This window comes from Heloderma suspectum, chromosome 5 (assembly GCF_057233095.1).
Source record: "Heloderma suspectum isolate Gila_16-S chromosome 5, 16-S_ref, whole genome shotgun sequence".
Lineage (NCBI taxonomy): Eukaryota > Metazoa > Chordata > Lepidosauria > Squamata > Helodermatidae > Heloderma > Heloderma suspectum.
In genome coordinates, this window is record NC_139462.1 from 90,917,925 (window position 1) to 90,933,531 (window position 15,607).

The 15,607-nt window shown below is 43.5% G+C and overlaps 1 protein-coding gene across 21 annotated transcripts in view; it reads right to left on the reverse strand.

Annotated features, from left to right (window-relative positions):
• Positions 1-10,435, reverse strand: part of PCM1 (pericentriolar material 1) — a 52,842-nt gene extending 42,407 nt beyond the window's left edge. For 14 of the 21 annotated variants that reach the window (XM_084856654.1, XM_084856651.1, XM_084856645.1 and 11 more), the window contains exons 1-6: positions 10,169-10,303; positions 5,361-5,486; positions 4,632-4,877; positions 2,645-2,917; positions 1,043-1,213; positions 772-888 (exon numbers count right to left, since the gene is read on the reverse strand). In XM_084856654.1, coding sequence (XP_084712780.1) covers positions 772-888; positions 1,043-1,213; positions 2,645-2,917; positions 4,632-4,877; positions 5,361-5,456 — 903 coding nt within the window. In that variant the 5' untranslated portion in view covers positions 5,457-5,486; positions 10,169-10,303. Of the gene's footprint in view, positions 1-771; positions 889-1,042; positions 1,214-2,644; positions 2,918-4,631; positions 4,878-5,360; positions 5,487-9,512; positions 9,880-10,168; positions 10,304-10,338 lie in introns of those variants that run through there. The other 7 variants (XM_084856655.1, XM_084856653.1, XM_084856652.1 and 4 more) reach the window with 5 other exon arrangements.
• Positions 10,436-15,607: the final 5,172 nt, after the last annotated feature.

The window sequence follows — 15,607 nt, forward strand, 5'->3', positions numbered from 1 at the left end:
GCAATTCTAAGCACCTTCCCTGAAAGTAAGTTCACTTGACCTCGCTGGGACTTACTTCTGAGTAAATGTGCATTGGATTGCACTGTAAGAGTTGATCACACTTTCTTTAGAGGTGGGGTGGGGGATAATTATTTTAGTAGCAACAGCAAGGCACCAAATAAGAAAGGCATGAGATTGCAAACAGCCTGAAAGACACAAGCCTGAAGAGAATCCTATATAGGGGATGAGAAGTGAGGAAAGACTCAAACTATACTATCACACAGCTTCAAACTTCTCAGAGCTTAATGGGATCCCACAAACTGAAAAACATGTAAGTTTTGCGCTGCTATTTGGGGAAAGGGAGAAGGACTCTTTAGGCCTGCTGGGGTGAGGGAAGCTCTGTCTTCAGAAATCAAGATCCAGTAAAGTCTTTTTGTAATACTGACAAATAGGTTTGATCCCAAAAGGTGCCATTTCACAAGACTTCTGCTCACATGAGTTTCAAGAATTCCCCTTCTCCTGCAGACCCCTGCACCTCATTCCAGAGGGTTCCCAACCCCCAGCAGTGTTTTTGGGAACAGACTGCAGTGGGAAGGAGGAAGTTGGAAAGCTCCATTCTCGTTTCACAATAATTAGGATTAAATCATTGTGATTTAAAATTGTTAAATTCTTATGTTTTGGGAGTGTGTAGCTTATGTTTCCTAGAAGTAAAATTAGATACAAAACATCAATTATCAGCAGAGAAAAAGACATCTTCATCTCTAGCACCTTAATTACTAAAAAGCAGCTTACCGTCGTATCTGAAACTTCAGACTGCACATCTATGTTTAGCGATGTGCTCTCAGCTACAGAACCAGATCCCACAGCTGAATCTATAGTCCGACCATCCTCCTCCTCATTTTCTCTAGCCTGGAATATTTTAGTGGCATAAACAAAGAACTATATAAATGAGGTAGTAAAGGTAAGGGTAAGGGGACACTGCTACATATTAAATTCATCCCCCATGCTATCTTCAATAATTTTCTCTCACTGTTTGAAAAGACATTTAAGTTTTTCAACTTACTAGCATCTTCTGCAAAAATTTCAGGTAAGATTTCTCCTGTTCTTTCAGATGATCAATGAGATGTGATAAGCGTTCAACATTAGCAGATCTCTCATTTTTCTCAACAAGATCATCCCGCATAGAACTGGCTTTTGCAATATAATCACGAATTTGAACTAATCTGCTTACAATCTGAAAAAGTCAAGGGACGATAATGATTTGTGATGCATAAATACCACAGTGATTTACTGAATATAAAGTGCTGCCATGAAACAAATAGGTGAATATTTCAGTCTCACACGTCCACTGACCACAAAGATGTGCACCAAGACTTTTGCCAATGCAAATTTAGAATCCAAGTTAATAAGCTACAGATATCCGTGCACATGGGTGTATGGATAATTGTATATAGTATAGCCCAATAAGCATGCACCTGTGTGACTACTACTCTAACAGGGCAATATTGTGTATATTCATTGAGTTTCATGGGTCTTACACCCATATAACCCAGCCAGCTAGTTGGGGCATGCTGGGACTTGTAGGGCTTTTTTCTGTCTAAACATGCATATAATATTTTGTGCCCTAAATATTATAGGGAGACATTCAACAAGCCCACCTGCACAACTTTCATTTTTATTAAAAGGACTTGCTTAGTTGATTGTACCTAAGCCTCTGCAGGGCTAGGCAACATGACTCCCTTGGCCACCTTTCTTAGCACCCGCCGAGGTGCTCTACTATTCCTACTTTTTCTTTCTTTCTTTAGTATCAACATTTCTTATTGGCAGAGGGGATCATTCCCAAGAAAGGTGAGGGCTTCTAGCAGCTCCCATCTTTTTTCCATAAATGCCTCTGGACCACATGTGGGGCTCAGACACATTCTTAGGAAATTAAGGTGGCAAGTGGCTGCAGGCAGATGCTTTCATCTGCAGTGTGCCAATTGTGGCTGTGGTGGCCAGGACAATTTTTCAAATTGCCCAATGGGCCCATGGGACCAAAAAGATTGTAGGGGTAGAGCAGGGATAGGCAATATGTTGCCCTCCAGATGTTTTGGACTACAACTCCCATAACCCTTTACCATTTGTCATGCTGGCTAAGACTGATGGGAGTTGTAGTCCAAAAGGACTGGAGGGTGCCAGGTTGCCTAGCCCTGCTCTGGAATCAAAACTATGATTCAGTAAAAGTATGCTTTTAAAAAAATCGCATGCAATGCTTTTATAGCAATGACAATGCCATATTTATTTATTTATTTATTTATTTATTGCATTTATACACCGCCTTTCTCCCTCTCGCAAGGAACTCAAGGCGACTTACATTATCCTCCTCCTCACCGTTGTATCCTCACAACAACAACCCTGTGAGGTAGGTTGGGCTGAGAGTCTGTGACTGGCCCAAAGTCACCCAGTGAGCTTCCATGGCCAAGTGGGGACTAGAACCCGGATCTCCCAGCTCCCAGTCCGTCACTCTCACCACTACACTACACTGGCCATACACATATTTTGTCTGAACTTGTATTCATAATAAACTTCCTACAAAGGATGTTTGTTTTAAGGAGTACAAAGCAATTAGGTATTACATTCAAGCTCTTTTTCGATATGAATCAGATAAATTAATCACAAACAGCACCTGGCTACTGTCCACTGCAGGTTCACCTCTTCCATCTTCTTCAATTGAGACTGGACAATTCTGCAACAAATCCTTACTCAAGGCAGCTGTAAATAAGTCTTTATACTGTGATGATCTACCAGTTTCTTGTGTTTGAGAACTTGCTGCAGCATCTTTGCCTTTGTTAGTATTAATCTGCAGTGACAGGAAGTTGAATGGCTTTCTGTTTTCATTAAGCTGGCGTTTGTTGTTAGCAGCTGTTGCTCTGCCCTGAGAATCACTTCCAATACTTCTCTACACAAGAGTGAAATACCACAAAATTACTTACATGTTTCCTTCAATCATCAGTCCAGTGTGGCTCTTAAATAACCTGGTGGTGCACTAGTGGATAAAAGTTTGAACGAGCAAATGGCTGTTTATCCTCCAGATGAACTAATACATTGATACTGAAGAATGCATTATCACAGCAATGCAAATAAGACTACAGGGGATAGTCATCACCCATCTTCTGTTCCACCTGCCTAGGTTCAGCCTGCGCCCCCTTTTTCTTCTCATTCCCCCATTCTAACTCTGCTTCTCCATTCCTTTCCCACTATAGGTATGAAAGGAGTGGTGAGGGAAGGCTCAGTTGAAGGGAGTGAAACACTGTAGTAGCATAGCCCCACTCCCTCAGGACTAGCAGCCACCTGAGCACCTTCCCCTGTGCTCATAACCATTCTTCTCAAGCTAGGGTGGCAGGTGAGGAGAAGAGAATGCAACGGAGACCACAGTGAGGTACTTGAGTAGCTGCTACACCAAGCAGTGGCAGTGGCCCTGATTGGTGCTTTCCATACTTTTAAAAGGCATGTCTGTAGCCTTATCCTGAAAGTCTTGAGAGCCAAGTGATGCTGTTACAGTTGCTCAAAGCCAGCAGTGCCTGGCTGTGGACTCTGCAGCTACTCTTCCCTTCTCTGACTCTTACCAGACAGCATTACAAGATGGCTGAAAAGTGCACGTTAGATTTTCCACCTCCCCCCCTGCCTCTCTACGAGAAAAGACAGACAGACAGTTGACAGACCCCTGAGTGTCTGACCAGGTTTCCTACCTTGGAAACACGGGAGGGCTTCCAGGCAGCTGCTAGCCTTTGCATTTCCCCCCTCTCTGTTCCTTTACTAAAGGAAGTGAGCAAAAGAAAAGATGTTTATGAGCTGTGCACAAGGCTAACACTTCCTTCCAGGCTTGCAGCTGTAGTTTTAAAACTGGAAGGAGATGTGAAGCCCAGTGTAGAGTCTCCAAGAATGTAGATTTGTTTAATAGAAGCCTGCATTCTGGAGGTGGGTATTGGGGTTACTTTCTCCTCTCACAGGAAGAGAAAAATAGCTGGATGGAAACTCACCTGTTTACCAATTCTTGAGGGCAATTCTTACTTGCCACAGATGACCATGTGAGTGGCTCTTTGTGAGCCAGCATTATTGGAAAAAATATATATAATGGGAGGCCTGACAGAATTGCTGTCTTTATGTCTTACTCAAATAGCATGAGAACCATTCCTAGCCACATAAGCTGTGTTACCAATGCCACTTGGAACTCCAGACAGCAATGCAACAGTTGTGCTCCTTCTTAGAAACAGCACAACTCGAAGGTAATATCAAATTAGCATCAATTACCAGTTAAAAATATATAATACAACAAATGCCTTGATCTCTATGATCATGTGCATTTGTAAGTAAACACAGCATGTCCAGTTTGAAATCTAGTTTGTAACTTACCCAAAGTTATCCAGTCATAAAAACAGTTTTAGTAAAGTCTAAATACAAAATTCTGTCCTATGTATAGTTTTATGTGGCGTGTTAAATTTATTTTATTTTCTTCTCTTTTAATATCACGTTCGGTCTAATTTAATACACTCCATTTATTAGTCATGAAAAAATGTTATGTAATGCCCAAGGTTATTTACTTTTTTTCTTAAATATGTTAATTAGCTTTTATGAGTAGATTTCATTTACTTTAGTAAACTCAAAGCACAAACCTGATCTAAATCACTGAAATTTATTCTTTGTTTAAGTTTTTCCAGTTCTGCCTGCTCAGGGACAGACATTTGGGTCATGTATCTTGTGTGAGGGAAGCTATGAGGGGTCTTTGACTTCCTTCGTCCAATTCCTGGTGAGGATTCTGGAGATATGTCATTAGTAAGTCTGGTTTCAGTTTCACCAGGAACTTTTTTCCTGTTTTTTTCTGAAGATCTGTTTGGTCTCTTTGGCTGACCACCCCAGCCCTAAAAAAAAAAAAAAAAAACACAACACACAAATTTAACCAAAGCCATACATACACAAAACCAACAGAAAACTATTATTGGTATTGAAGAAAAAGGATTGCTCAAAGTTAGTGATTGTTAGCAAACATCAACCCCACCACACAAAAACTACCACAGGCATTTTAATTAACTATTTAAACATAATTCTACTTCCACTTTAAAGCAAATATCCAGTGCATTACAAACTACTACCATTTCCAATGACACTGTAAAATTGATTTCAAGATTGTATTTTAATTATTGTTGTTTATTCGCTCAGTCGCTTCCAACTCTTCGTGACTCCTATCTTTTATCTCAGTTTTGGTGGAAGGACCATCTTAAAAGAGCCCTCAAGCACCATAATTGTGTCAAAACTGATCACATAACCGATTTCTTGCCAACAGCTAGAAGAGCTTAATATCATAAGTTACACTGCAATATATACATCAGAAATTGTAGTTATACCGTATTATTCAATCGATCATCAAGGCTCTCGTTGCTCCAGCTGGGTAAGTCACGATCATCCATTCCTTCTTCAAAAGGACTGCCTCCTGCTGCCATGTCATATAATCAACCACTAAAAATAAATACCTGCAAAAAACAAACACTTTAGTGAATCAGTCTTCTAGTTTGTACTGATGTTTAGCCATTGGGCCAGTTCAGATGTAATAGGAAGCTATGTTTTCTTCCTGCATGAACAAGCCTGCACAAGCCCTGGGCTTCACAGGCTCATTTACGGTTGTAGCAGGAAACCATGGTTTCCATTATGTCTGAACTGGCCCACTGTCTTTAATGCTACGTTCTACCCACTGGACATATTAAAGCATAGATCACAATGAACACAAGACTGTTTAACAAAAAAAAGGCACACCAACTGGTATACATTTTTTAATTGACTCTTTAAGCAAACAAATATATTTAAGTGTAAAAAGAACACAAAAGTATTTCAGGAAAAAGTACTCAAATACAGCACCAGCAATGGTACAAGAATATTGCCTCAGTCAAAATGAAAAGAGTTACTGGAAGTACTCCAACTTAAGTGGGACTGTAAGGGAGCAATCCTATGCAGGTTTAGACAGAAAAACAGTCCTACAACGCCCACCATGCCATACTAGGAGTTGTAGGACATTTTCCTGTCTAAACCTACATATGATTGCACTGTAAGTAAACTTATTAACACTTAGGCTGCAATCCCATATACACATAAACACACACACGAGTAAGTCCCACTGAACTCAAGGGGGCTTACTTCTGAGTAGTAATGTATTGGATTGTGTTGTAAATCACTTAAATGAAGTAAATACTGCAATTCTATGTGCATTCCCTCAGAAGTCCCACCAGATTTCAACCTTACTTGGGAATAAGTTAACTCAGTCTAGTGCATAAGATCAGACATTAAATTAGATTAACCATCTAAGTAATACAGTGTTCTTATTTCTGAATCAAACCTCCAAAGCAAAAATTTTCTAGAAAGTTTAACTCCGTGTTAGGCCCAATTTATAGACAAGGAGGACTTAATACAGCGAAAATACCATACTTAACAGTGCAAGTCCATGCATGCCTACTTACAAGTTAGTCCTACTGAATTCAATATAATTTATTCCCAGGTAAGAGTATATAGGATTGCAACCTAAGTTTTCTAAGCACTGAAGTGCCTTATTAAAAGATAGCACAAACATTCCTTGTTCTAACGATACTTTAATTGCTTTTCTTAAAACCTAACAAATCTAAATCCTTACCAAATGTACCTGTATAAACTACAGTTTGAACCACCAAGATTTCAGGTAGACATGCATTCATATGTTCTTTACTTGCTTTTTCAGCTAGTCCTTTCTTGCTCATGCTCCAAGCAGCTATTTCAGATGAATCCTCTTATAAAAGCTCTACTAACTTAACTCAAATGTACTAACACAGATACAGCACAATTCAATACCACAAGCTCTTGTCATCAAATATGGACAGCAATGTAAGATCAAATTGTGCAAAGTAAGATTCCAGGAAGCTGTTGGCAACATCTAAGATCAGCCTTAGTAACTCTTTTGTCACCGTATGCTGCCACATAGAAAGGCAGCAAAACCAATGTGTCAGGAAAGAAAAACTAACATAGCAGTCTTTGGCAGCAATCCTATATATACTGTTGCGAATTAGGGACTGGACAAGAGAGGGTTAATGGAACCCGGAGTACGGCTGAAGACTGCCTTAACAGACCTAGTCAAGTTACCAAGAATATCCTTTGTAAAAAAAAAAAATTACAAGTAAATGGCCCACAATGCCTACTTTGAGTTATTTTACCTATGATAGCTGTGGCATTATGCTCAGCGCCTGACTTGCCATGGGTTATCATGTCATGTGAAGCCAGGCAACAGGGGTTGTCTTGAGGGTTGGAGAACCCCAAAATAACCCTAAAACAAGACATAGCTTATTTGAGGGTTGTCTAATGCATACTGCCTGGATTTGCACAACATGAGAGCCCATGGCAAGCCAAGCACCCATGGGTGCCCGGCACAATGCAACTGCACCCATGGGTAAATTAATCCACAATGGGCTGTCATGTCATGCAAACCAGGCCAATGAGTAGGAAAAAACTGGGAGACTCTTCTGGAAGGTTGAGAGACATTTTGGCAAAAGGACATGCCTTTCTTCCCCCGCATCCCCTAGCCAGTGGAAGGAGAAAAGGTGTCTGTTAAAAGCAGACTGAGAAAAGATCCAGAGAGTGGAGTTTTGGGTTGTGCCAGCTAAGAGCAAATTGGGGTTGCTTGCTGTCTCCCAAGAGATGTGGGGCAGTGGCTGTGGGGAAGTGGACTTCGGCTGTCTGCTAGAGTGTTTAAGCTGCTCCTCCACCTAAACCCAATCCGTATATTTGTAAATAAATGTTAATATTACAGCATGCCAATAAGCCTCCAGGGACTTACTTCCAAAAAGGAAACCTGGGTAAGCACTGCACCCCTGGTACTTCTCACCACTCGAAGTGAGGTGAACATAACAATATTTACTAGGAAGTAAGCTCAACTGCATACACAGGATGAGGTTGTTGGTACCCCCAAAGCCTGGCTCTATCCTGAATAGTTACACCAGCCCCCTTATATTAGAAATTATCTTCCACATATGCTATGTCCCATGCTATAACAGGAATGGAAGCACAGTCTATGAGGCCCTGTTGCTCTTATCAGATGAACAATACAACTAGACACTCAAACATCCCCCCTGCCCCCACTCCATATGACAACTGCATCTGGCAAAAAAAACAACAACACGTGTATTATTTGTTCAAGATTAGCAAAGCTTCTTTTTCAGCTGGCATTTCAAGTTTGACTTGCTAGACAACTTGCACATAACTTTAAATCAGCCTAATTTACAGCCACTCCACTGAGTTCTCAAAGCAAGAATCATGGACCTTCTTTAACCCTTTAACAGCACAATCCTATGTGATAGTCGGCAGCCTCCAAAGTTGGAGGCTGCCAAGTATCCTAATGCAGGATGACCAGAGAACGGAGGCAATCCGTGCAGTGCTGCATTTTTGCTAGACAGGAGATTTTGCCCGTCTAGCCGTGGCACTTCAGAGCGGGAGGGAAAGAGGCTGGAGTAAGACAGCTTCCCCCATCTCCTCCCCTCCCAGCCCTGGTATTGCCCTCTTTTCCCCGTCTCCACACTCAGGTTTCCAAGAGTGGAGAGGTAGCTGGTGCAGTTCTCTCCATACTGGCTACAAGGGGGAGGAGGGGGTGAGAGTGTGGTTTACTGGCTCCAAAGTCAGAGCCCTGTCTCCAACCTTGGAGCCAGTAAACCGAACAATCCTATGGCCCATCAAACACTGTCTAGGGGTCATAGGGTTGCTCCCTCCATCTGTTTTCATTTATTTTGAAACACTTAGAATCTCCTGGATCTCACTATCTATCTGTTGCCATTTCTACTGTTAGAGCTTGGTATTTTCCACTGTGTTGCTGCAGATCCAAGGAACAAGATCAGCTGTGCATTACAGTTACTATATACAAAGAGTTGCCAAGTGTACACTGTAAACACTTCAGGACATAAAAATCTGCAGCTAAGTTCCAATTCTCTAATGGGCTTACATCTGAGAAAAATAACAAAGGTAACAAAAGGTGCAACCTTAAAGTTGAGGCACTTTGGATAAAAAATAAGCAAAACTCTGAAATAGACAAGGCACTGCTCTGTAACTTGTACTTTTATCCTTAGGAATCGACCATTAGGAAACACTAAAACTGAGGTACCTATATATTATAGCCACCCAAAAGGCACTCTCTATAAGAAAGGTGCTTTCTATCATGTATATACAAGGGTATAATACATGGAAGCTTGCTACAGTCCCAATATGGTTCTCTTAACAAAACTAGAAATGAGAACATCGGGGGGGGGGGGAGATCTGTACTAAGTTCACAATTCCCTTGGTCTGTCATGTGCAAACTCCCAACTGCAGGATCAACACAGATCAAGTAGTTTAAAAAATATCAGCCAGCCTGAATCAGCTAATCAGAGCTCCCAAACCCATTCAGCCATGCTCTGGGACAGGTTAACAGCACAGGGATAACGCCTATGAACCCCCACCCAAATACCAAATGGGAGGCAAGCAGATGAAGGAAGATGATCTTAACCTGTGCCCACCTGCTATGGACGCTGAGCGCCCCGAACCGGCAACGAGCCGGAATGGAGGAGCGTCTGAAGCCCTGCTCCTCTTCAAAAAGCTCCTCTACTACCACCACTGCCAAAGGCTTACTTGCCTTCTATCTACTTGGTGCTGCAGAGATGTGGGGTGGAGGGTAAAAAGACGGTTAGCGGGGCGGAGTCACGGGGACAGACAGCCCGCGCCTTCCCTTAGATTGGCGGCAAGTCCAGAAGGTCGGGGGGGGGGGGTGAAGAGCAAGACAGGCTACCTGGCGTTAGGCCAGCTAGGAAAGCGAAGGCGCCGTCGCCTTAGAAACAAGGTACCGCTACCGACCGCCTCTCCTCCTGCCCACCCCCCGCGCTCAGCAAGGTACGGGGGAGGAGCCTATCAAGGAAGCCTCGCGGGGCCCTTGACAGGGGAGGGAGAAGCCAGAGGGCGCGAGGCAAGTAACGAGCTTGGGCGGGAGGACACGCCCCCTCACCATCCCCTTCGCGCGAGGCGCGAGAGTCGCGCACACCGAGGCCCAACGAGACACCCTCTTCCTCCCCCCCCCATTGTTTACCACCCGCCGTTCCCCACCTCGGGGGTCTCTCAGGCCCAGCCGTTTCAGGAATGGAGAATTCCACATTTTCCGCCCTTCCCGGCCGTCGCTTACCTGGTCGTCGCCTCAACCGACTTGTCCTGCGCCCTTTCGGACCGCAATGGGAGCGGGGAGAGCCAGCTGAAGGGGTTCCCCTCACACACCACCTCTAACGGCCACCTTCGCCGCCATTTTGGTCTTCTTTCTAGTGAAGGGAGGGGGAAAGAAGGCGGACGGATACACACCGTTACTTAGTAACCTCTGCCTGGGAAACGACGATGCTCTTCCGCGCAGTGCGTCCCGGCTTCTCCTCTTCCCGCCCCTTCTTGTCACGTGGCAGCTGCCCTGCGGGCCTCCGTCTCCAATGGGCGCCGAGCCAGTGGGGATGCCCCGAGAGAACTCACGCGTGGGTTGGTGTGGGAATCTCATTTCTAAAAACTACATGTCCCACAATGCAGTGCGTGCAGCCTTGACGTGGTTCGGGGGAGAGGTCCTGGGAACTGTACGATTACAGATAATAGAGCGTTGGGTTCTGGGATATGTAATTTCCTTGGGTAATTTAAAATGTTTGACCACATTTGCCGCAGGATGCTCGCTAGTTCATAAAGGGAAAGGGGATTTATGTTTCCCCGTTCGGGGAGATTGTTGTTCAGTCGTGACCCCATGGACCATAGCACGCCAGGCCTTCCCGTCCTCTGCTCTCCCGGAGTGTGCTCAAGTCCATATTCATTGCATCGGTGATGCTATCTAGCCATCTCATCCTCCGCCGTCCCCTTCTCCTTTTGCCTTCAGTCTTTCCCAGCATCAGGGTCTTTTCCAGGGAGTTTTCTCTTCGCATTAGGTGGCCAAAATATTGGAGTTTCAGCTTCAGTATCTGTCCTTCCAATGAGCACTCAGGGTTGATTTCCTTTAGGATGGACTGATTTGACCTCCTTGCAGTCCAAGGGACTCGTAAGAGTCTTCTCAGCACGACAGTTCGAAAGCATCAATTCTTCGGCGCTCAGCCTTCCTGATAGTCCAGCTCTCACAGCCATATGTTGCTACTGGGAAAACCATAGCTTTGATTAGATGGACCTTTGTCGGCAAGGTGATGTCTCTGCTTCTTACTATGCTGTCTAGGTTTGCCATAGCTTTCCTCCCAAGGAGCAAGCGTCTTTTAATTTCATGGCTACAGTCACCTCTGCGGTGATCTTGGAGCTCAAGAAAGTAAAATCTGTCACTGCTTCCATTTCTTCTCCTTCTATATGCCAGGAAGTGATGGGGCCAGATGCCATGATCTTAGTTTTTTTTAATGTTGAGATTCAAACCAGCTTTTGCACTCTCCACTTTCACCCTCAACAAGAGGCTCTTTAGATCCTCTTCACTTTCTGCCATTAGGGTGGTACTGTCTGCGTATCTGAGGTTGTTGATAATTCTCCCGGCAATCTTAATTTCGACCTGTGATTCATCCAACCCGGCGTTTCTCATGATGTACTCTGCATAAAAGTTAAATAAGCAGGGCGACAATATACAGCCTTGTCGTACTGCTTTCCCATCTCTGGTACAAGGTGCTCTGGTGCTCCCATCTTTTTAAGAATTTGCCAGAGTTTGTTGTGATCCACACAATCAAAGGCTTTAGCATAATCAATGAAGCAGAAATAGACGTTTTTCTGGAATTCTCTTGCTTTCTCCATGATCCAGCAAACGTTGGCGATTTGATCTCTAGTTTCTCTGCCTCTTCAAAACCCAGCTTGTACTTCCGGTAGTTCTCGGTTCACATGCTGCTGAACCTAGCTTGTAGGATTTTGAGCATCACCTTGCTGGCATGTCAAATGAGCGCAATTGTGCGGTAGTCTGAACACTCTTTGGCATTGCCCTTCTTTGGGATTGGAATGTAAACTGACCTTTTCCAGTCCTGTGGCCATTGCTGAGTGTTCCAAATTTGTTGGCATATTGAGTGCAGCACTTTAACAGCATCATCTTTTAGGATCTTAAATAGCTCAGCTGGAATACTGTCATCTCTGCTAGCTTTGTTGTTAGTAATGCTTGCTAAGGCCCACTTGACTTCACTCTCTAGGATGTCCGGCTCAAGTTCAGTGAGCGCACTACCATGGCTATCAGGAACATGAAGATCTTTCCTGTATAGTTCTTCAGTGTATTCTTTCCACCTCTTCTTAATCTCATCTGCTTCTGTTAGGTCCCTGCCTTCTTTGTCCTTTATCATGCCCGTCTTTGCACAAAACGTTCCCTTGAGTTCTCCGATTTTCTTGAAAAGATCTCTAGTCTTTCCCATTCTATGGGGAAATTACAGGAATGTAAATGTGTTCCTATTTGTGTTCCTATTGTAAATCCTGTAATCTGTCTCCGATTTTCTGAAGTGGCGACTTTAATGTGTACTAATTATCAATTTGGCTTCTATTGATCCTGTATCAGGTGTACCACCTACAGTTAATCTCCTGTTTTGCTTTAAAAAGAAAACAAAAGGGCAAAACAAAAACAGGGCTATATTTCTCTTTATTCTTGTGTCTGTTCTCTGCTTCTCAGTCAGGGGGCCTTTGCGTTCCACATATGGCTAGAGACAAGTCCCAATAATTAAGGGCACAATCCTATGCATGTTTAAGCAGAAAAACGTCCTACAACTCCCAGCATTCCCCAGACAAAATGGCTGGGGATTGCTCAGGATTACGCTTTAATAGATGTTACGTTTTCAAAAATGAACGAACAAGCATTAGTCTTGTTTCCACCACCATCACCCTGGGTGCATCCAGTAATCTTGGTGCATGCAATGAGGCTAATTTAAAGGCTAATTCAATCATGTCTGCATGGCTCCTACAGACTCCATTTTAAGAACTGCAGGCTTGGTAAAAACCACCCCCTGCTTTCCCCCTCCACCCGGTGCCTGGCTTTCATCTTGTTTGATGAAGTGTTCTGGAGAACTCAAGGCTGAATCATGACTTTGTGACATGTTGATTGGACTGAATAAAAATATTGCAATACTGTGGCTTTGTGGAGGGAGGGGTCTTGTGGACCAACGCATCTATCTTCTATTTTTGTCTGATTATCTCAGGACATCTTTTAAAAAATACAACATGTGGTCTACTAATCAAGGTGGTCTAGGAGTTGTCACTATTGCCATCTCTCCCTGCTAGAACTGTGCTCCTCCTTCCCTCAGGAAGCCACTAGGTCCAACTACCCCTCTGAGCAGGAGATGAAGCAGCTGATTGAGGTGAACTGTCACATTTGCCATTTCCTCCTGCTGTGGCTGCTACATCAGCAGGACTGGGCCCCTCTTATAGCAGACTGCTTAAGAACCACATTTAAAACTACAACCACCACACAATTTTGCTTCTACTTTCTTTACCTCCAATCTCCTGAAATGTGCTGCTTACTCTTGCTGTTATTGGCCTTGATCTGTTTAATGCCTTTGGTCGCTCTTGTTTGATTCCCTTGTTGCCCTATGTGATTGTGTCCTCAGCTGGTTCTCTTCCTCCAAGTCTATCAGTGTTTTTATACAGAGGAGCTCTTCGTCTGTGTTCCTTCGCTCTGATGGGGTCTGTCAGGGCGTTATTCTTGGCATTCATTTACACAGTGGAGATGATGGTTGCTTTTTTAGAACATCTACTCTTCCTACTAATCTTTTTCAAGCCTGGTTAATTAACCTTGGACAGATTAAAATAGATTCTTTCTTGTGGCCATATGCAAAATTCATCTGTCCAGCAGATGGCAGAAGAACGCAAGGAAAATACATGAAGTGCCTGTGTTTGGTACAGGGAGCTATGACTGTTAAGAGCTCCTAGAAATGCCAAGCAAGTACAGGATTAAGATGTATGTGACCCACAAAGCTTTATTTGTATAAGAGTGGCATACTTCTCCAACATTACCAAGCAGCCTGATCTAGAATATGTCCATGCTGCTGCTGCTGCTGCTATTATTATTATTATTGGAAGAACAAAGTAGATTACACATGCTACATCAATGCAAAATTGTTCTGATACAGATTCCAGTATCTAAAAAAAGCTTGACATATTTAACCAAGAGCTGTCCATTACAACCATGACCGTCAGCTTATCTGTCTGTCCAGTGTCTAGCACCATAACTGGGTGGTGGCTGTTCACATGATATGCTAACCCATGGTGGGTGGCAAGCTATGCTGGGTAGGTGGTTATGCAAACAGCCTACTGTGCTCCTATCAGACAATCAGGCAAACATGCTACACAGAGTAATGTATTTCTCTCTCACACACGCGCGCACACCCCCTCTTCCTCCTCCTCCTCCTCCTCCTGTAGTCCTCTGCCCAGCCAGGCAGGTATCCCAGGGTTTTTTTGCAGCAGGAATAGAGATCGCTTGGGAGGAGCAGAGTGGCGGCAGCATTTTTGGCCACTCTAGCTGAGCAGGTCCATAGGCAATCTCTGTAACCCACGCTGGTGCGACAGACAACGCACTAATCCACCATTGGTAAAATAACCCTTATTGCAGAACATGGGTTCTGAGGGTGGCTTAATCGGTGGAATTAACCCATTATAGGCAGGAAAAACACCCCATCCCCCATGATACACTAGCTCATCATGGGCAGCTCAGGCCGCTTACCCATCATGGTTTAGCGTTGGTGTCCTTTTTGTGTGCCTGCTTCCTGCAGTTCTCGTTGTACACAAATATGTTGAACTGATTGTAGAGGAAACTCATACAGAAATGCCCACAGTCCTGAATAGTTGGTTTGTGGAACTGGATGCATTTTTAATGACATCTGAGGGACAATTACATATAGAGATCTAGAACTGCATTTTCAAGAGTCTGCGAAAAGTGCTCAAGACTGCCCAGTGGAACGAGACATTAAAAAACCCAGCTGTAATCCCCACTTCTCAACCTTATGGCTAAAATCAAGTGGATTTCTAGCTGTAACTCACTATCCTAAAATTATAGAAGGAAAGGGGAACTCAACAAAATTTAACCTGTTCTTATCAGTTTACTATCCAATACGCCCTCGGTTTTAAGAGCTGCAAATTAAATGGATTTTTGGAACCCAGAGACCCTCTGGAATCTTAGTCTGCACCATTCCTTGTATTGCAGTGATTTTAAAAAATTTCTTTACTATGGCTTTCTTCACACTGAGCTTTTATCCTGCGATTGAGATTGCTCCTTCATGGAAGTTTGCAGGCTCTTTACATGACACAGTGACCCTCCAGGGCATCTCCCGCACTAAATGTCCTTTGTTTCATTTTTAAATAGATTGCAGATAATGAGCTATCAAATTACGCTGTTGTGTTCCGCTTGAGTTCCCTCCATAATAAGAGGAAAAGCGGCAAGATCAATGAAAGATAATGGAAGACTCAGATACAGGGAAAAGGAGGGGGAAAGGGGAGGGGGAAGTGGGTGAAAAAGGGAGTCTTGATCCTGCATTTAAAATGGAAGCAGAAAGTCCCGTTTTAAAAGCAGGATTTTAGGCTGGTGTAGAGATGCCATATGTATTTATTTACAGTATTTTTACCCTATTCTTCAACCAAAAACAGCTCCCAGAGTGGCTTACAAAGATTAATA